A 22,395-nucleotide genomic window follows, 5' to 3' on the forward strand; every position below is an offset into this window, starting at 1 on the left:
TTTGCTTTAAATGTGACACTCTGTGAACAAACAGACTGAATGCCTGACTTGGGGGGTCTTCCCTCTGAACTCTGCACTCACAGTGTAAACCCCCAGTGCGTGTGAAGCATGTTAAGTACACAAGTATTCCGGCTTTTGGGGTGCTGCTGCCTGTAGGGCCTGTCAGGCTGCTGCCTCAGACCCCCACTCTTCACAGCGCTGACATCTGACTGCTCGGCCAGCACCACCTCTAACCACATCATACAGGATGCAGACCACACCGCCATGATGGGCCTCATAAGTGATGCATGCGGGTCTGCACACACACAGCAGGCGAGCGAGCTGCTGGAGTGGTGCAAGGCCCACAATCTGCTGCTCAGCATCAAGAAGATAAAGGAAATGATTGTGGACTTCTGACAAACCCGGGGCAGCACAAAGGCCAATTAATACTTCACTTTTTCACGTCCCTTTGAGTTACACTCAGGGTGATGTAATGTAAATTTAATCATCCACGATTTGCACCAGGCAGAAGATCATGCACATTTGTGCACGTCGATTGCACATTTTCAAGATAATTGACTAGGTGATTACTGTAGGTGGCAGCACTGACTTTCACAGAGCAAAGGTCAACCAAGATATAGTAAAGAAAACCTGTACGAGGTGCATGAAGGTGTACGAGGTGTTATCCACATATCTAATGTTTACATTTTTACTGTACGTATCATTTATACTGTCCATACTTGTCCATAGTGCTGTATACATTATTTTAAGGTGAATAGGAAATCTGGATTCATAGTCATTTGAGATTAAAGGTGAAAGGGGGGATTGCTGCTGTTGTCCTGTCACCTTTGCCAATCACTTAAGCTGTTGACGGTAGGTTGGCTTAACACCAAAACCCCTGGAAACCCTCATGCCTGTGCTTCCTTCCAGGTCTCTCTTTTAGCCAGGCTGCCATGGTTACTTTAGTCCTGCCGGGGTTAGGTGTACGGGCATAACTCTTCTCCATCTTCAATTTTCCGAGCTGATCCCAAGCCAACTCTACACTGCTTGAACCCTCACCTGGACTCCTTGGGGATAATTACATGAAACCAACTGGGACTTTTAAAACTATATGGACTGAAATTAATGTCAATGTAAATGCAGTTTCATGCTCCCCGGTCGCCCAGAGGAGGATGGGGTCCCCTTCCGAGTCTAGGTTCCTCTCAAGGTTTCTTCCTGCTAGAGGGAGTTTTTCCTTGCCACTGTTGCCTCAGGCTTGCTTGGTGGGAGTTCGAGCCGATTATATGTAAAGTGCTTTATGACAATGACTGTTGTGAAAAGCAAGACTATTGCCACATTTTTAAATCTTTTTAGATAAAACTCGTCTGCAGGGTCCAGCTATTTTTTTTGTAAGGATTTCAAAATACCACAGTATGCCGTATTACCTTATGAAAGTTTACCTGTTTCACTACACTTCTTGTATTTGTGTTTCTTGCAATACATCTGCCCCCTGCTGGTGTGGTGGAATATCACTGCTGTATGCAGCACCGACCACGACCATCCACAGCCAAATGCATCATGAATACAAGCTTCTGGGCAGAGATTCTCTCAGCAGTAATCAAACTCTCCGCCCTGAAGGTGTGAGGCTATAATAAGCATAATATTAAGTCAGTAATTATGATTGGCTGCTGTGTCCAAGGAGGGATCTATGAACATGTGCTATGAGGGCGGAGCTTTCCTTCAGGGTCTTGACAGACAACTCTGTGAGCCAATGTGAGACCCTGCTGGTGGTTTTTCAGCCATGATAAACTGAAACCCCAGACCAGTGTTCATAAACCAGCCTCCAAGTTGCATTCCTACCTTTCTGCACTCTCTCACTCCACCAGCATGCTCTCTCCATCTTCCAGGGGTCAAACGGATGCACCGGATATCTTCCAATGATCGATGCATTACAGTCTAGTTAGGATGGGAAGCAGGACACACAGCTCAGCCCTTACGGCCCACATCCTCAAAACAAATCCCTTGGTAACAGCTGGAAAAAGCCCCCTGGGTCCCTCCTCCTCAGCATCTCTTTTTTATCTCTCTCTTCCTTGACCTCTCTCCTCCATCTTTCATTTAGCCAATCCCTCCCCTCTTTATTGCTGTTTATCTTCTCTCTCTCTCTCTCTCTCTCTCTCTCTCTCTTTCTCTCTAAGACCTAATATTACATTATTACACATAAACAGAGGTGGAAATCTCAGGTCCAGAAAGTAAAAATCCAGTCCAAGATTTTTCTTCAACCAACCAGTTGAGTCCTCTATGACTGTGACTCTTTATACTCAACTGGTTGGTTGAATCAAAATCTTGGACGGGATTTTTACTTTCTGGACCTGAGATTTCCACCTCAGCACATAAACACATAGACACACACCTCCTCACCATCACTCTCTCCCTACCCCTCCTTCTATCCTCCCATCTTCTACTCAGCATATTTAGTGTTCACACTCAGATGAGACACTATCAGATGCTTTCATCAAAAGCAAAGTGCATTTTATTTTAAGACGGCAGGGTCAGTCAATTACTGGAGCACCTGGGGTTAAGGGTCTTGCTCAGGTCATAACCTTTTTAAGGCTGTTTAATTCAAAAGGAAACTACCTGATTACAGATATTTCAAAATGAAGAGTTCCAAAACTAACTTTTTTTTGACTGTGAATAAAGTCATGCTTCTCCATCGCAAGTTACAGTATTGACTACGTCCATCCAGTGGATGGAGTGAACTTTGGAAATTTGCTCTTCAATTGACTACATGTGTATGTGGTTTGTGCAGAAGACAGTAATCAAGGTACTGTTACCCAAACTGTACCATGGGCGTAGCTGCCAAATGCACTGCATCACCTCTCCTGTTTCTGGCCGCTCTGCATTGTGTCATTTGTTGTGGACAAAGGGACAACCAGACACATAGGGGTTACGTGTTCTTGAAATTGCGATCACTCTCTGGTTTATTTCTTGTGCAAATAAAGACTGTTACTTTATTAAGACATTAAAATCAGATACATAAAACACTTTTAAATGAAAACTGTGCTAAATTTCAATAAACAAAATATTTCAGTGGTTTTCTAACAAAGTGATACTTAAAGAGAATATCAACTACAATGAATTACCACAAATAGAATATATAAAATGGATTTTAAAATGTTTTGAAACACATCACTCCTATTCTGAAACATCCTGGGAGTATATCTTAAAAGGATGGCTTAAAACTGTACTACATTTTCGCTAGATGAAGAGAATCACTCCTTAACATGTTTCAAATACATGAAGACTGAGAATTCCCATGAGAAGCTCAACGTAATGGGTGATTACAACAAAATGACTAAACGCCATCTAGCTTCTAGGAGTAGAACTGCATGCTACAGTACCTTGTAATTTTATATACATTTTTCCATTTCAACATGCCTCTTCATTATTCCCGTTGCCTCTCAATGGCCGGCTTCTGCTTCTGCCAGCCCCCACTGACCCTGGACACTCATGCCTCATCCCCATACTCACTTGGCATCTGACACCCCATTTATTTTTCTGTCCAAAGCCTTTAAGCTTTAGGGCTGTGTGGGATGAACTCCCCCAGTGCTGCTGCATTGACATGCATTATGTCTGAATTCTCACAGACAGGCTCGGCTGGTCTCTTCACGTCTACCCATGATGCACTGGTGCAGGTAGATCTTCATGTTCTGAACCCTTACACTGATTTTCCTACGATTGTTTACACCCCCTGTCCTGCATACAATCCATCTTCCTTCCACCTTGTGTGGTTCTTTTCATAATCCTGCCTCCTTCTTGAGCTTGTCCTGGTGAGGGTTACAGTGGGTTTGGATCCTATCCCAGGCAGCACAGACCACAAGGCCACATGGGTGCACCCTGGGTGGGAGGCCAGTGTATCACAGGGCACATACACGCAGTAGGACAATTAGAAAGGCTAGTTAGTTTCACCTATTGCTACAGTTCTGCAGTATTACTGCTACATGTGTGTGTGTATGGTGTGAGTGTATAGTGTGTGTGTGTGTATGGTGTATGTAGTTATTACTTTGTGAGGACCTGATTTAGCCACAATGTGTTAAAAACCTGTAACTTTATATCTTGTGGGGACAATTTAATAAAAACCTGTGACTGCAATCAAAATACTAAAATTGTGTCTTGTTTGGTTACTTATGGCTAAGGTTATGGCTGGGTAGGGGTTAGGGTCGTCATCTTGGGATTCGAGTTTTCCCCATAGGAATGAATGGAGAGTCCCCACAAAGATATGAATACAAATGTATGTGTGAGTGTGTGTGCGTGTGAATGTGCGTCCATGTGTGTGTGTGTTTATGTGTGTGTGTATTTTGACAGATTTCAGGAAGCAGAGTATGTATCAAACATTTTTAAAATCTGTATTAATGTATTAATGTATTAATGTATTAATGTAGGTCTTGAAATTTCACAATAACCTGCATTTTCAGCAGTATGAATGGAGGCTCCCTAATATGCTAACATGACTGCTAGCTGTGCGAATTACACATGGTATTTAAAAAGCGGATTATGGGAAATAAAAAGATACAAAGAGCAACAATCTCTCAACTGCAGAAAAAGAAAAGAAGCAGAAAAGGGCTGTTTTCCTATTTTAGCTGGAAAAGACTTTGTCTGAAGTAAAAGAAAAGAGAAAATTAATTTCACCCTAATATTAGTGGGTGTCTATAGTGAAGAGTGAGTGATCATATATATGGGTTAACACCAGGGTATTGTTTCACAAATCCATTTCCAAGGACGATCACATGGACGGTCGTTCCATCCGGAATCAAAATCTCTGGTCCTGTGCTCCACGCAATCTTCTTTTCCATTGGAGTTATCGGGCTGCTTTGGATTAGACCACCAGTACCTGTAGACAGCTCAGTGGTTCAGATTATCTGATCTCCAGGTTAGAGTACTATACTGTTTAACGGTAAAGTAACAATAATGCTGTGGACAGCAGTGTGGTGCAGCACTTAGACTACTGCTATCTGTAATGTACAGACTGTAACAGTGCTGATTTGCACTATATATTGTGCAACAACTGCATGGAGAAGAACTTGGTTAATTCTTCTCCTATTAGTCTCGCTGTAACATTGATGAATGACATCATTACCTGTCTGCCTGCATACTTATGCTGATCCTGGCCTTTCTCTCTAGGTCTCTCTGTAATTGTACTCAGGCTGGTCTTACCCTTTCTCTCTACTGTAGGTCTCTCTGTAATTTTGCTCAGGCTGGTCTTATCCTGTCTCTCTACTGTAGCTCTCTCTCTAATTGTGCTCAGGCTGGTCTTACCCTTTCTCTCTAGGTTTCTCTGTAACTATGCTCAGGCTGGTCTTACCCTTTCTCTCTACGTCTCTCTGTAATTGTGCTCATGCAGATCTTAACCTTTCTCTCTAGGTCTCTCTGTAATTGTGCTCATGCAGATCTTAACCTTTCTCTTTAGCTCTCTCTGTAATTGTGCTCAGGCTGGTCTTACCCTTTCTCTCTATGTCTCTCTGTAATTGTGCTCAGGCTGGTCTTACCCTTTCTCTCTATGTCTCTCTGTAATTGTCCTCAGGCTGGTCTTACCCTTTCTCTCTAGGTCTCTCTCTAATTGTGCTCAGGCTGGTCTTACCCTTTCTCTCTAGGTCTCTCTCTAATTGTGCTCAGGCTGGTCTTACCCTTTCTCTCTAGGTCTCTCTCTAATTGTGCTCAGGCTGGTCTTACCCTTTCTCTCTACTGTAGGTCTCTCTGTAATTGTGCTCAGGCTGGTCTTACCCTTTCTCTACAGGAATTGTTGTTCCATCCACCCATTTCCAGATTCCTTCTCTCTCACTGTCACTGAGACCGATCCAGAATTCTCCAGGAATTCTGTTCATAAACTCCTACAGTGTAAGAAATACTACAATGAATGAAAGCTCATTTTAGGAAAGTTATTTACTCTGAGAAAGTGATGGTGACCTTGGAATATAAATAATTCTCTGCCTCTGGTTTGTCCTGGTAGCTAATTGACCAGCCACAGGCAAATCACTTCAAGAGCAGAAGTTATGGACAAAATGCCAGAGGTGATGTTCTACCACAGTCTGTATGAATGGGTGAATTTTCTGCATATTGTTTATTCATAATGTACTAAAATGAAGTGACTAACATTTACATTACACCTTATTATTATACTAAACCATAGATAATATATACCTGTACTTATGTATATTTTATATCTTATCCAGGCTTAAATCCCATCAAGGGACTCGGGCTTGGAGCCTCTCCCAGTCCATCACAGGGCATAAGGCGGGGCTACACCTTGGATGGGATGCCAGTCCATCACAGGGCATAAGGCGGGGCTACACCTTGGATGGGATGCCAGTCCATCACAGGGCATAAGGCAGGGCTACACCTTGGATGGGATGCCAGTTCATCACAGGGTATAAGGCGGGGCTACACCTTGGATGGGATGCCAGTCCATCACAGGGCATAAGGCAGGGCTACACCTTGGATGGGATGCCAGTCCATCACAGGGCATAAGGCAGGCCTACACCTTGGATGGGATGCCAGTTCATCACAGGGTATAAGGCAGGGCTACACCTTGGATGGGATGCCAGTCCATCACAGGGCATAAGGCGGGGCTACACCTTGGATGGGATGCCAGTCCATCACAGGGCATAAGGCGGGGCTACACCTTGGATGGGATGCCAGTCCATCACAGGGTATAAGGCGGGGCTACACCTTGGATGGGATGCCAGTCCATCACAGGGCATAAGGCGGGGCTACACCTTGGATGGGATGCCAGTCCATCAGAGGGCATAAGGCGGGGCTACACCTTGGATGGGATGCCAGTCCATCACAGGGTATAAGGCAGGCCTACACCTTGGATGGGATGCCAGTCCATCACAGGGCATTAGGCGGGGCTGCACCTTGGATGGGATGCCAGTCCATCACAGGGCATAAGGCAGGGCTACACCTTGGATGGGATGCCAGTCCATCACAGGGTATAAGGCAGGCCGACACCTTGGATGGGATGCCAGTCCATCAGAGGGCATAAGGCGGGGCTACACCTTGGATGGGATGCCAGTCCATCACAGGGTATAAGGCAGGCCTACACCTTGGATGGGATGCCAGTCCATCACAGGGCATAATGCGGGGCTACACCTTGGATGGGATGCCAGTCCATTACAGGGCATAAGGCAGGGCTACACCTTGGATGGGATGCCAGTCCATCACAGGGCATAATGCGGGGCTACACCTTGGATGGGATGCCAGTCCATCACAGGGTATAAGGCAGGCCTACACCTTGGATGGGATGCCAGTCCATCACAGGGCATAATGCGGGGCTACACCTTGGATGGGATGCCAGTCCATCACAGGGCATAAGGCAGGGCTACACCTTGGATGGGATGCCAGTCCATCACAGGGCATAAGGCAGGGCTACACCTTGGATGGGATGCCAGTCCATCACAGGGCATAAGGCAGGGCTACACCTTGGATGGGATGCCAGTTCATTACGGGGTGCACAAAGATGAATACTGTTAAAATCTGCCTTATCTCACCTGCTCCTCTCTGCTGTTGATGATCGCCAGGTCGGCTCCTGACTGCATACAGGCCTGTCGGCTGTCACTCCAGGTCTTCTCCTCCGTGGAAATGTAGTAACAGCTGCATTTGAATCTTCTCCAATCCCATGGACAGATGTAGCCTGAGGTCCAAAGACACAGTCTGGCCTTGAAGATGCGTGAATGTCATTATGCGTTTGTTCACTCAGATAAGTCACGGCCCCAGTCTGCCAGCTCTGCAGCCACAACCACACACCCCTGTTCACCAGTTCAGCTCCCCAGAATGCTGACAGTACCACTCATCAACATCAGCCATGTCCCTTCTGTTTATATATACATTACCAGCCAAAATTTTGGAAACGCCAAACCCCGAGAAAGGAGAGTAATAGTGTCAAATCACATGCCCTGGCCACGTGACCTAAAAACGGTAGATACTGTTTTGGAGGAATTTGATCAGAGACTGAAGGAAAAGTGGCCAGTGAGTGCTCAGCATGTCTGTGGATCTCTGTCAGGTCGGCTGGAAAAGCATCCCAGGAGGCCAGCTTATGGAACCAGCATAGAGGAGACAGTAGCTGGGGCAATTGGGGTTAAGGACTTTGCTCAAGGGCAGAGTGATGGAATCATTTTTCCAAACCTGGTATTTTGATGGTAACAATTTGAACATTGATAAATGCAAATGCTTCCTTCTTAATAATGCTGCAAAACAAATTTCACGCAGACTGCTTCGCTTTCGTACAACCCCTTCCAGTTTCCGTTACCTGGGCATCCATTTCTCTCATAATTTCTCTTCAATTAATAGACTTTATATTTCTATACTGCGTAAAGAAGTTAAAATGGACCATTATGCTGGAATGCCCATAAGACCTCATAGGATAATTTAATTCCATAAAGATGAATGTTCTACCTAGACTGTTAATTTTTTCGGTGTATTCCATTATTTCTTCTATTCATTCTATTTTAAAAAATTCATACTTTAACAAATACCCTTTAGCTAACATCCACTAAATTCACACCTGCTACACTTCTCTCTCCACAGAATCAGTTGGACGCTTACTCCTGCCTCTGCACCTTTCATGATCCACCTCCCTCTTGTCCCAATCTGGCCAGCAGAGGTCGCTGATCATCCTATAATCACTTTGTCTCTAAACCTCATGTATTAATTATCCACCGCTGTCGCCAGCCTGTTAATCATGTTCCTGTCCTCTCTGTTTTCACCAGCTCAGTCACTGTCGTTGTCAATGATGTCTAGTGTGGATTCAAATAAATACCCGTTGCAGCTCCATGAAAAGCTGCAGTTGGATCGTGTCTCTCTCTTCACATGTGACATCACGTTATGGGGAAGATGGTGGCGCAGGAGGTAGTGCTATCGTTCGTCAATCAAAAGGTTGCCGGTTCGAGCTGTGGTTCCTCCTGACCCCATCAAAGTGTTCTTAAGCAAGATACTGAACCCCAAATTGCTCCCGGTGAGCAGGTTGGCACCTTGCATGGCAGCCTCTGCCACCGGTGTATGAATGTGTGTGTGTGTGGATGGGTGAATGTGACGCATAAAAATGTAAAGCGCTTTGAGTGCTCGTAGGAGTAGAAAAGCGCTATATAAATGCAATCCATTCACCATATCACGTCCATATCAACACTGTGAGGTGTGGAACTGGGTGGGCGTTAGAACGACGCTTCTCGCCTGTTAGCTCGCTCTTCGTTCACTTTCCCTTTGTATGATTGCTCGTGTATGACTGCTTTTCTTCCTGGTTTTCGATTCTCGCCTCATCCCTCTTTGTACCTTCACCCTGGTTTTGACTGCCTGCCTGGTTTTGATCTTTCGCCTGTATTTCGACTCTCTAATACTCCTTTGGATATCTTTGTTCTGGCTGTGTGTGTTTGTTGTTCGTATCACTAGGTGTGTAAGGAGTGACCGTTGTTTTGCTGATGCTTTACGTGGGGATTATTCTTTGTTTGGGTAGGGAGTTTAGGCATAGGAATTGTCTTTTTGTTGGGCTGTGTGTGTTTGTTTGTTTCTATAGCCTGTGTCACTGCAAAAGTTTGTTACCTCGTGTTTGTAAATATGCCTGTGAATAAAATAACAAAAAACATAAAAAGACTCTCTTAGGGTCCCGCGTTCCCTTTTCCTAGCCCCCGGTTGTCCCGACCTTCCCTTTCCCTTTTCCTTCCCCTACTGTTGCGCTCTAACCCTAGACTGGAGCGTAACATGTGGGATCAGCTCAGATGTCAACTAAGACCCAGTGTCAATCTGCAGGATCTCGAGGGCCAGTTACAACAGCTATGGGCCGACTTGCCGCAGGAGAGGATAAAACGGCTGTACGACTCCCTCCCGCACCGTAACGACGCACATATCCAGGCCCAGGGGGGGGGCGCCACACCCTACTGACATGGGAACAGCAGTGTGCCTGTACTGCCAACTCTGTTATCCGTTTGATCTGATATTATAATCACTGTGATACAGTCACATGACCTGTCACCATGAGCAGATTCATTTCATTTCCACCACTCCGTCTGGGGACTTAACTTTTTTGTCACTGAGTGTCTATTGCTCTATTTATGGGCAAGTAGGATTATAACTAACATGCTTATTTTTCATTTATTATACAGTTTTTATCATATCATATCATCACGTAACGATCACTTCAGCGGTTGCATTGCTCTGTGCTGCAGTGTTAATGGTGTCGTGTCTCTTCTTGTTGGTACAATAAATGTGATTTTTTTTTTTTTGCACAAAAGTGAAAATGTTGTAAAGGTGAATTGAATCGAATCAAAACTGAATTGAATCGAAACTGAATTGATTACTTATGAATCGGGTACTTACATTAATCTGGGCATTACAGTAAGTAAAGGTTACACACAAATGTTACACTTTGGGTCCCCCAGATTAGATAAATCATTTACTCACTCTTGTTGCAGTATTTATTATACTTCATAAGTAGCTGGTCTCTCTCTGCAGTCTGCCGGCTGTAATTCAGCAGTAGCTGGTCTCTCTCTGCAGTCTGCAGGCTGTAATCCAGCAGTAGCTGGTCTCTCTCTGCAGTCTGCAGGCTGTAATTCAGCAGTAGCTGGTCTCTCTCTGCAGTCTGCAGGCTGTAATCCAGCAGTAGCTGGTCTCTCTCTGCAGTCTGCAGGCTGTAATTCAGCAGTAGCTGGTCTCTCTCTGCTGTCTGCAGGCTGTAATTCAGCAGTAGCTGGTCTCTCTCTTTTTGCAGGGTACTGTGCTCTGTCTGTGCGTAGTGAATAACTCTGCTATCTGTCAGGAAAAGCAGACCATTCCAAAATGTGCTAAAACATACAAACTGCTCAACCAGCAATGCCACAGTATTAACAGACTCAACGCAGACAGACAGTCACCTAACTTACCCAGCTGATGGACACTAGCAGTAATATCACAGTATTAACAGACTCACAGTAGACAGACAGTGAGCTAACTTACCCTGTTTATGAACATTAGCAGTAATATCACAGTATTAACAGACTCACGGTAAACAGCCAGCGCTGTGACAGCTGTCAGCAGCAGGAAACACAGCAGCCCCAGACACGCTACAGCCGGTCTGTGGTCTCGTCTCCCTGCAGACTCAGATCCTGGGAAACACAAACAGCTACATTGCTGAGGCTCACTGGAAAACACAAGGCATCAGAGACACACTTCCACAGTGAACGATGCCGATGTGTTTCCTTTTAGATGCTGCATTTCACTTCAGACTGAATATTTTCAGAACTGACTTTTTCTTAAGAACCTAGCAGGCATGACTAGCTGACCTTCATACACACTCACTGCTTCCACCTTGTTGGTGTCGACTCTAATACTTTTATCATCCATATGGAAGTGAGTTTAGTAACTTTTCTAGTTCTAAAGTGTCTGAGTTTATCTTGTTGTATGAAGGACCATTAAATCATCCCCCTTATTACCTTATTTGCATTTATCCATTTACCTGGGCATTGAGTTGCGTTGCTCCTCTGCCTGATCTGGTCAGTAGTCATGCTGATGTTTTCATAGATGTTCTCCATGGACATGGTTGCAGCTCCTAGCTTCCTCACTGTGCTCTATGCATCTGTCTTGTATCTACTGGGGTTTTCATGCTATATGTCATTTTAGCGGTTGGCTAAATAAGTAACTGTGACGTGAAACATACATACCCATTTTTTGCTCAATGGTGTCAGATGCCACCACATGGTCTCTGAATGTTCTTAATGTTGCACAGACTGCTGATTATAATAGTTGCATTGTGGGCTCTTGCTTTGTTAGAAGTGATGTAGTTCTTGTGCCTTACAGCATACACTGTACCTGGGCATCCATTAGAAGCTCAGCCTAGCTGCACTTACACCTAGTGCACTCCTAGACAGCCCACAGTAGCATGCAAATGTAAGAGGCGACCCTATATTGCCTGAAATGTTAATATTTTGTTTTACATCATATGTTGATATATAAGAACTACAAAACATAAGGAGTAGAGGAGCATTACATTAATTTATTTAACAGACACTTTTGTCCAAGTTGATGTACAGATGAGTATGAGAGAGCAGGTCAGCCAGCATCTTTGGACCAATTGAAGTTAAGGGCCTCGTTCAGGGGTCTGCGGGGTCTTATGGCATGTTGGGTCCCGGTCTTTGTTTCCTTTTTATTCCCTTTTCCCCGTCCTCCATTTACAGGATTTCCTGATCGCAGCTCCAAGGTATGTTGCTTGAACCAGTCTCAGTTAAGCAATGAAATGGGAGTTACTGGTTATCAGAGGAGCTGGTGACTGGCACTGTGTACATCATCCTGCTAGCTGCTGTTAGCATTCTATGTTTCGTGATTGTTTGAGTCAGTAATAAGTGTTTATTTACAGTTCTTACTACCACTTCCTGATTGCCTGGTTACGCTGCCCGCTAGCTTTGACCACTCTGCGTCTTTTTTAAATAACCTTCTGCCGATTTTAAAACTAAAGACCTACATTGGCCATAGCATTCTTGTTTGTCTAAACAGCCCAGGTTAGGAGGAGCGTGCCCACCCTGCATTTTGGGTTAGCCGTTGGTTAACCTATCATTGCTCCTCCAGTTTCTCGTTTAGTGCAGATAAGTTGCTAAACATTCTCTTTTCCTTTCCCATGCTGCCTTTCTCTCAGGAGAACCTGGAGGAACAATGTAAATTATTCTATAGACTGTAGTTCATGAGCATTAAATGCATAGAAGCTTATCTGTCCATCTTTTGATAATTTTCTCTGGTTCCCTCTGACTCACGCCACATGTTTATGACGTCTGACTGAGGAGGTTATAACATGGTGATATCGATACTTTCACTCTAAAAGTCACAGGGTTTCAATCCATGATCTTCCAGATGTGAACACAGATCTCTAGGATCCAGCTTCTACTAGTCAGGACTTCCGGCACCAGAAGATGGCGACGATTGGTAAACAGCCCTGGAAATATAGAACTATGGGGCTAGAATACTAACCTGCACTCTGTGTAGATATTTTGCTTTAAATGTGACACTCTGTGAACAAACAGACTGAATGCCTGACTTGGGGGGTCTTCCCTCTGAACTCTGCACTCACAGTGTAAACCCCCAGTGCGTGTGAAGCATGTTAAGTACACAGGTATTCCGGCTTTTGGGGTGCTGCTGCCTGTAGGGCCTGTCAGGCTGCTGCCTCAGACCCCCACTCTTCACAGCGCTGACATCTGACTGCTCGGCCAGCACCACCTCTAACCACATCATACAGGATGCAGACCACACCGCCATGATGGGCCTCATAAGTGATGCATGCGGGTCTGCACACACACAGCAGGCGAGCGAGCTGCTGGAGTGGTGCAAGGCCCACAATCTGCTGCTCAGCATCAAGAAGATAAAGGAAATGATTGTGGACTTCTGACAAACCCGGGGCAGCACAAAGGCCAATTAATACTTCACTTTTTCACGTCCCTTTGAGTTACACTCAGGGTGATGTAATGTAAATTTAATCATCCACGATTTGCACCAGGCAGAAGATCATGCACATTTGTGCACGTCGATTGCACATTTTCAAGATAATTGACTAGGTGATTACTGTAGGTGGCAGCACTGACTTTCACAGAGCAAAGGTCAACCAAGATATAGTAAAGAAAACCTGTACGAGGTGCATGAAGGTGTACGAGGTGTTATCCACATATCTAATGTTTACATTTTTACTGTACGTATCATTTATACTGTCCATACTTGTCCATAGTGCTGTATACATTATTGTAAGGTGAATAGGAAATCTGGATTCATAGTCATTTGAGATTAAAGGTGAAAGGGGGGATTGCTGCTGTTGTCCTGTCACCTTTGCCAATCACTTAAGCTGTTGACGGTAGGTTGGCTTAACACCAAAACCCCTGGAAACCCTCATGCCTGTGCTTCCTTCCAGGTCTCTCTTTTAGCCAGGCTGCCATGGTTACTTTAGTCCTGCCGGGGTTAGGTGTACGGGCATAACTCTTCTCCATCTTCAATTTTCCGAGCTGATCCCAAGCCAACTCTACACTGCTTGAACCCTCACCTGGACTCCTTGGGGATAATTACATGAAACCAACTGGGACTTTTAAAACTATATGGACTGAAATTAATGTCAATGTAAATGCAGTTTCATGCTCCCCGGTCGCCCAGAGGAGGATGGGGTCCCCTTCCGAGTCTAGGTTCCTCTCAAGGTTTCTTCCTGCTAGAGGGAGTTTCTCCTTGCCACTGTTGCCTGAGGCTTGCTTGGTGGGAGTTCGAGCCAATTATATGTAAAGTGCTTTATGACAATGACTGTTGTGAAAAGCAAGACTATTGCCACATTTTAAAATCTTTTTAGATAAAACTCGTCTGCAGGGTCCAGCTAATTTTTTTGTAAGGATTTCAAAATACCACAGTATGCCGTATTACCTTATGAAAGTTTACCCGTTTCACTATACTTCTTGTATTTGTGTTTGTTGCAGTACATCTGCCCCCTGGAATATCACTGCTATATGCAGCACCGAGCATGACAATCCGCGGCCAAATATAGCATGAATACAAGCTTCCGGGCACAGAGTCTCTCAGCAGTAATCAAACTCTCCGCCCTGAAGGTGTGAGGCTATAATAAGCATAATATTAAGTCAGTAATTATGATTGGCTGTTGTGTCCAAGGAGGGATCTATGAACATGTGCTATGAGGGCGGAGCTTTCCTTCAGGGTCTTGACAGACAACTCTGTGAGCCAATGTGAGACCCTGCTGGTGGTTTTTCAGCCATGATAAACTGAAACCCCAGACCAGTGTTCATAAACCAGCCTCCGAGTTGCATTCCTACCTTTCTGCACTCTCTCGCTCCACCAGCACGCTCTCTCCATCTTCCAGGGGTCAAACGGATGCACCGGATATCTTCCAATGATCGATGCATTACAGTGTAGTTACGATGGGAAGCAGGACACACAGCTCAGCCCTTACGGCCCACATCCTCAAAACAAACCCCTTGGTAACAGCTGGAAAAAGCCCCCTGGGTCCCTCCTCCTCTGCATCTCTTTTTTATCTCTCTCTTCTTGACCTCTCTCCTCCATCTTTCATTTAGCCAATCCCTCCCCTCTTTATCGCTGTTTATCTTCTCTCTCTCTCTCTCTCTCTCTCTTTCTCTCTAAGACCTTATATTACATTATTACACATAAACAGAGGTGGAAATCTCAGGTCCAGAAAGTAAAAATCCAGTCCAAGATTTTTCTTCAACCAACCAGTTGAGTACTCTGTGACTGTGACTCTTTATACTCAACAGGTTGGTTGAATCAAAATCTTGGACGGGATTTTTACTTTCTAGACCTGAGATTTCCACCTCAGCACATAAACACATAGACACAGACCTCCTCACCATCACTCTCTCCCTACCCCTCCTTCTATCCTCCCATCTTCTACTCAGCACATTTAGTGTTCACACTCAGATGAGACACTATCAGATGCTTTCATCAAAAGCAAAGTGCATTTTCTTTTAAGATGGCAGGGTCAGTCAATTACTGGAGCACCTGGGGTTAAGGGTCTTGCTCAGGTCATAACCTTTTTAAGGCTGTTTAATTCAAAAGGAACCTACCTGATTACAGATATTTCAAAATGAAGAGTTCCAAAACTAACTTTTTTTTGACTGTGAATAAAGTCATGCTTCTCCATCGCAAGTTACAGTATTGACTACGTCCATCCAGTGGATGGAGTGAACTTTGGAAATTTGCTCTTCAATTGACTACATGTGTATGTGGTTTGTGCAGAAGACAGTAATCAAGGTACTGTTACCCAAACTGTACCATGGGCGTAGCTGCCAAATGCACTGCATCACCTCTCCTGTTTCTGGCCGCTCTGCATTGTGTCATTTGTTGTGGACAAAGGGACAACCAGACACATGGGGGTTACGTGTTCTTGAAATTGTGCTCACTCTCTGGTTTATTTCTTGTGCAAATAAAGACTGTTACTTTCTTAAGACATTAAAATCAGATACATAAAACACTTTTAAATGAAAACTGTGCTAAATTTCAATAAACAAAATATTTCAGTGGTTTTCTAACAAAGTGATACTTAAAGAGAATATCAACAACAATGATTTACCACAAATAGAATATATAAAATGGATTTTAAAATGTTTTGAAACACATCACTCCTATTCTGAAACATCCTGGGAGTATATCTTAAAAGGATGGCTTAAAACTGTACTACATTTTCGCTAGATGAAGAGAATCACTCCTTAACATGTTTCAAATACATGAAGACTGAGAATTCCCATGAGAAGCTCAACGTAATGGGTGATTACAACAAAATGACTAAACGCCATCTAGCTTCTAGGAGTGGAACTGCATGCTACAGTACCTTGTAATTTTATATACATTTTTCCATTTCAACATGCCTCTTCATTATTCCCGTTGCCTCTCAATGGCCGGCTTCTGCTTCTGCCAGCCCCCACTGACCCTGGACACTCATGCCTTATCCCCATACTCACTTGGCATCTGACACCCCTTTTATTTTTCTGTCCAAAGCCTTTAAGCTTTAGGGCTGTGTGAGATGAACTCCCCCAGTGCTGCTGCATTGACATGCATTATGTCTGAATTCTCACAGACAGGCTCGGCTGGTCTCTTCACGTCTACCCATGATGCACTGGTGCAGGTAGATCTTCATGTTCTGAACCCTTACACTGATTTTCCTACGATTGTTTACACCCCCTGTCCTAAATACAATCCATCTTCCTTCCACCTTGTGTGGCTCTTTTCATAATCCTGCCTCCTTCTTGAGCTTGTCCTGGTGAGGGTTACAGTGGGTTTGGATCCTATCCCAGGCAGCACAGACCACAAGGCCACATGGGTGCATCCTGGGTGGGAGGCCAGTGTATCACAGGGCACATACACGCAGTAGGACAATTAGAAAGGCTAGTTAGTTTCACCTGTTGCTACAGTTCTGCAGTATTACTGCTACATGTGTGTGTGTGTGTGTGTGTGTATGGTGTGTGTGTGCAATATGTGTGTATAGTATGTGTGTGTATGTGGTGTGAGTGTATAGTGTGTGTGTGTATGGTGTATGTAGTTATTACTTTGTGAGGACCTGATTTAGCCACAATGTGTTAAAAACCTGTAACTTTATATCTTGTGGGGACAATTTAATAAAAACCTGTGACTGCAATCAAAATACTAAAATTGTGTCTTGTTTGGTTACTTATGGCTAAGGTTATGGCTGGGTAGGGGTTAGGGTCGTCATCTTGGGATTCGAGTTTTCCCCATAGGAATGAATGGAGAGTCCCCACAAAGATATGAATACAAATATATGTGCGAGTGTGTGTGCGTGTGAATGTGCGTGCATGTGTGTGTGTGTTTATGTGTGTGTGTATTTTGACAGATTTCAGGAAGCAGGGTATGTATCAAACATTTTTAAAATCTGTATTAATGGTGTAGGTCTTGAAATTTCACAATAACCTGCATTTTCAGCAGTATGAATGGAGGCTCCCTAATATGCTAACATGACTGCTAGCTGTGCGAATTACACATGGTATTTAAAATGCGGATTATGGGAAATAAAAAGATACAAAGAGCAACAATCTCTCAACCGCAGAAAAAGAAAAGAAGCAGAAAAGGGCTGTTTTCCTATTTTAGCTGGAAAAGACTTTGTCTGAAGTAAAAGAAAAGAGAAAATTAATTTCACTCTAATATTAGTGGGTGTCTATAGTGAAGAGTGAGTGATCATATATATGAGTTAACACCAGGGTATTGTTTCACAAATCCATTTCCAAGAGAGAGGTCTCTCTCTAATTGTGCTCAGGCTGCTTTTACCCTTTCTGTCTAGGTCTCTCTGTAATTGTGCTCAGGCTGGTCTTACCCTTTCTTTCTAGGTCTCTCTGTAATTGTGCTCAGGCTGGTCTTACCCTTTCTCTCTAGGTCTCTCTGTAATTGTGCTCAGGTTGGTCTTACCCTTTCTCTCTATGTCTCTCTGTAATTGTGCTCAGGCTGGTCTTACCCTTTCTCTCTAGGTCTCTCTCTAATTGTGCTCAGGCTGGTCTTACCCTTTCTCTCTACTGTAGGTATCTCTGTAATTGTGCTCAGGCTGGTCTTACCCTTTCTCTACAGGAATTGTTGTTCCATCCACCCATTTCCAGATTCCTTCTCTCTCACTGTCACTGAGACCGATCCAGAATTCTCCAGGAATTCTGTTCATAAACTCCTACAGTGTAAGAAATACTACAATGAATGAAAGCTCATTTTAGGAAAGTTATTTACTCTGAGAAAGTCATGGTGACCTTGGAATATAAATAATTCTCTTCCTCTGGTTTGTCCTGGTAGCTAATTGACCAGCCACAGGCAAATCACTTCAAGAGCAGAAGATATGGACAAAAAGCCAGAGGTGATGTTCTACCACAGTCTGTATGAATGGGTGAATTTTCTGCTTATTGTTTATTCATAATGTACTAAAATGAAGTCACTAACATTTACATTACACCTTATTATTATACTAAACCATAGATAATATATACCTGTACTTATGTATATTTTATATCTTATCCAGGCTTAAATCCCATCAAGGAACTCGGGCTTGGAGCCTCTCCCAGTCCATCACAGGGCATAAGGCAGGGCTACACCTTGGATGGGATGCCAGTTCATCACAGGGTATAAGGCAGGGCTACACCTTGGATGGGATGCCAGTCCATCACAGGGCATAAGGCAGGGCTACACCTTGGATGGGATGCCAGTCCATCAAAGGGCATAAGGCAGGGCTACACCTTGGATGGGATGCCAGTCCATCACAGGGTATAAGGCAGGGCTACACCTTGGATGGGATGCCAGTCCATCACAGGGCATAAGGCAGGGCTACACCTTGGATGGGATGCCAGTCCATCACAGGCTATTAGGGAGGGCTACACCTTGGATGGGATGCCAGTCCATCACAGGGCATAAGGCGGGGCTACACCTTGGATGGGATGCCAGTCCATCACAGGGCATAAGGCACGGCTACACCTTGGATGGGATGCCAGTCCATCACAGGGCATAAGGCGGGGCTACACCTTGGATGGGATGCCAGTCCATCACAGGGTATTAGGGAGGGCTACACCTTGGATGGGATGCCAGTCCATCACAGGGCATAAGGCACGGCTACACCTTGGATGGGATGCCAGTCCATCACAGGGCATAAGGCGGGGCTACACCTTGGATGGGATGCCAGTCCATCACAGGGCATAAGGCGGGGCTACACCTTGGATGGGATGCCAGTCCATCACAGGGCATAAGGCAGGGCTACACCTTGGATGGGATGTCAGTCCATCACAGGGCATAAGGCACGGCTACACCTTGGATGGGATGCCAGTCCATCACAGGGTATAAGGCAGGGCTACACCTTGGATGGGATGCCAGTCCATCACAGGGCATAAGGCAGGGCTACACCTTGGATGGGATGCCAGTCCATCACAGGGCATAAGGCAGGGCTACACCTTGGATGGGATGCCAGTCCATCACAGGGCATAAGGCAGGGCTACACCTTGGATGGGATGCCAGTCCATCACAGGGTATTAGGGAGGGCTACACCTTGGATGGGATGCCAGTCCATCACAGGGCATTAGGCAGGGCTACACCTTGGATGGGATGCCAGTCCATCACAGGGCATTAGGCAGGGCTACACCTTGGATGGGATGCCAGTCCATCACAAGGCATAAGGCAGGGCTACACCTTGGATGGGATGCCAGTCCATCACAGGGCATAAGGCAGGGCTAAACCTTGGATGGGATGCCAGTCCATCACAGGGTATAAGGCGGGCCTACACCTTGGATGGGATGCCAGTCCATCATAGGGCATAAGGCAGGGCTACACCTTGGATGGGATGCCAGTCCATCACAGGGTATAAGGCGGGCCTACACCTTGGATGGGATGCCAGTCCATCACAGGGCATAAGGCGGGGCTACACCTTCGATGGGATGCCAGTCTATCTCAGGGCATAAGGCGGGGCTACACCTTGGATGGGATGCCAGTCCATCACAGGGTATAAGGCGGGGCTACACCTTGGATGGGATGCCAGTCCATCACAGGGTATAAGGCGGGGCTACACCTTGGATGGGATGCCAGTCCATCACAGGGCATAAGGCGGGGCTACACCTTGGATGGGATGCCAGTCCATCAGAGGGCATAAGGCAGGGCTACACCTTGGATGGGATGCCAGTCCATCACAGGGCATAAGGCAGGGCTACACCTTGGATGGGATGCCAGTTCATTACGGGGTGCACAAAGATGAATACTGTTAAACTCTGCATTATCTCACCTGCTCCTCTCTGCTGTTGATGATCGCCAGGTCGGCTCCTGACTGCATACAGGCCTGTCGGCTGTCACTCCAGGTCTTCTCCTCAATGGATATGGAGTAACAGCTGCATTTGAATCGCCTCCACTCCAATGGACAGATGTAACCTACGGTTCAAAGACACAGTCTGGCTGTGAAGATGACTGTGACTGAACTTATGGGTTTGTTCAAAAACTCAGATAAGTTATAGCTTATGTATGTGCGCACACAGAGAGTAAAGATTTCAAATATTTTTGTTCTTTTAAGATATCTTAATGTATCATTTTGTATTGCCTCCCCTTGGATTTACATTTACATATTTTATTTAATTAAACGGATTACTCACTCTTGTTGCATTTATCAAGCTTCATGAGTAGCTGGTCTCTCTCTGCCGTCTGCAAGCTGTAATTCAGCAGTAGCTGGTCTCTCTCTACAGTCTGCAGGCTGTAATTCAGCAGAAGCTGGTCTCTCTCTTTTCTCAGGTTGTTGTGCTCTTTCTCTGCTTGGTGAATAACTCTGCTGTCTGTCAGGAAAAATAAATCATTATGGACAGAGAATAAACAGACAGTGAACTAACTCAACCAGCTGATAAGCCGCAGGAGTAGCATCACAGTATTAATACAGTAGTACAAATATATATAAAAAAATTAATTGTTTTTAAAAATGTGTCCTATTCAATATCAATCTAGGAAATTTATGGATCTATCATTTAGGCTAATATACATTTTTTTTCAATTATCTAAGTTCAGTTACACAGTCATTAAGCATAGTTGTAGTGGACCCTATTACAATGCAGACTCCAGTGTCACTTAAATGCCTGAGTGAATGAAATATTTGCTCAGGTAACAGAAGTATTACTGCACCTCCCTTGCCCTGATGTAAGCAGATGCCTAATGTTAGCTAGCAGCCACTTTAAACACAGTTACAAAGCAGGGTTGCAAACTTTGGTTAGCTGGTTAGCATGAGATTTTCAAGAAATCTGCACACACGTGCACACACACTTACATGTTTTATTACCTCATAAATAGTCTGGAGGGTTTGCAAACTACCCAAACGCTTTTAATGTAGCCAATTTTAGGTTTATAATCCATCCATCCATCCATTTTCCGACCCGCTTATCCTACTGGGTCGCGGGGGGTCCGGAGCCTATCCCGGAAGCAATGGGCACGAGGCAGGGAACAACCCAGGATGGGGGGGCCAGCCCATCGCAGGGCACACTCACACACCATTCACACACACACACTCCTACAGGCAATTTAGCAAGTCCAATTAGCCTCAGCTGGTTTTTGGACTGTGGGGGGAAACCGGAGTACCCGGAGGAAACCCCACGATGACATGGGGAGAACATGCAAACTCCACACACATGTGACCCAGGCGGAGACTCAAACCTGGGTCCCAGATGTGTGGAGCAACAATGCTAACCACTGCACCACCATGCCGCCCCCTGCAATAAATCCATTCGTGAAATTTCCTCACTACTAAATATTCCACGGTCAACTGTTAGTGCTATTATAGGGAAGCATATAGTGGAAATCATTGGGAACAGCAGCCACTCAGCCATGTAGTGGTAGGTCACGTGAAATCACAGAGCTGGGACAACGCATGCTGAGGCGCACAGTGTGTAGAATCGCCAACTGTCTGCAGAGTCAATAGCTACAGACCTCCAAACTTCATGTGGCCTTCAGATTACCTCAAGAACATTGTGTAGAGAACTTCTCTGAGAGAGAAGACGTGTTCTCTGGAGTGGTAAATCACACTTCTCTGTCTGGCAATCCGATGGACAAGTTTGGGTTTGACGGTTGCCAGCAGAACGGTACTTGCCTGACTGCATTGAAGTGTGGTGGAGGGGGATTATGGTGTGGGGTTAGGGTCTTACAGGGGTTGGGCTTGGCCCCTTAGTTCCAGTGAAAGGAACTCTTAGTGCTGCAGCATTGGAAGCCTATGTATTAAGAATGGGATGTCATTAAAGTTCATATGTGTATAAAGGCAGGTGTCTTGATACTTTGGCAATATAGTGTAGCTTAACTGGCTAGTGACCCAGATGTCATGTGCGTATTTTGAATGGGTGACAGGTCAGGACTGCAGGCAGGCCAGTCTAGAAGGCTACTCTACTATACAGCCATGCTGCTGTAATATGCACAGAATGCAGTTGGGCATCGCCTTGCTGAAAT

General features: G+C 45.0%; 1 protein-coding gene across 1 annotated transcript in view; it reads right to left on the reverse strand.

Moving 5' to 3' along the window:
• LOC125742315 (CD209 antigen-like protein B) overlaps nucleotides 1-22,395 on the reverse strand; it is a 58,502-nt gene that overhangs the window by 34,511 nt on the left and 1,596 nt on the right. Inside the window, exons 3-8 of the mRNA XM_049014222.1 lie at nucleotides 20,571-20,747; nucleotides 20,210-20,352; nucleotides 18,021-18,127; nucleotides 10,983-11,119; nucleotides 10,405-10,752; nucleotides 7,503-7,645 (exon numbers count right to left, since the gene is read on the reverse strand). Coding sequence (XP_048870179.1) covers nucleotides 7,503-7,645; nucleotides 10,405-10,752; nucleotides 10,983-11,119; nucleotides 18,021-18,127; nucleotides 20,210-20,352; nucleotides 20,571-20,747 — 1,055 coding nt within the window. The remainder of the gene's footprint in view (nucleotides 1-7,502; nucleotides 7,646-10,404; nucleotides 10,753-10,982; nucleotides 11,120-18,020; nucleotides 18,128-20,209; nucleotides 20,353-20,570; nucleotides 20,748-22,395) is intronic.

This window comes from Brienomyrus brachyistius, chromosome 5, assembly GCF_023856365.1.
Source record: "Brienomyrus brachyistius isolate T26 chromosome 5, BBRACH_0.4, whole genome shotgun sequence".
In the NCBI taxonomy this organism is placed as follows: domain Eukaryota; kingdom Metazoa; phylum Chordata; class Actinopteri; order Osteoglossiformes; family Mormyridae; genus Brienomyrus; species Brienomyrus brachyistius.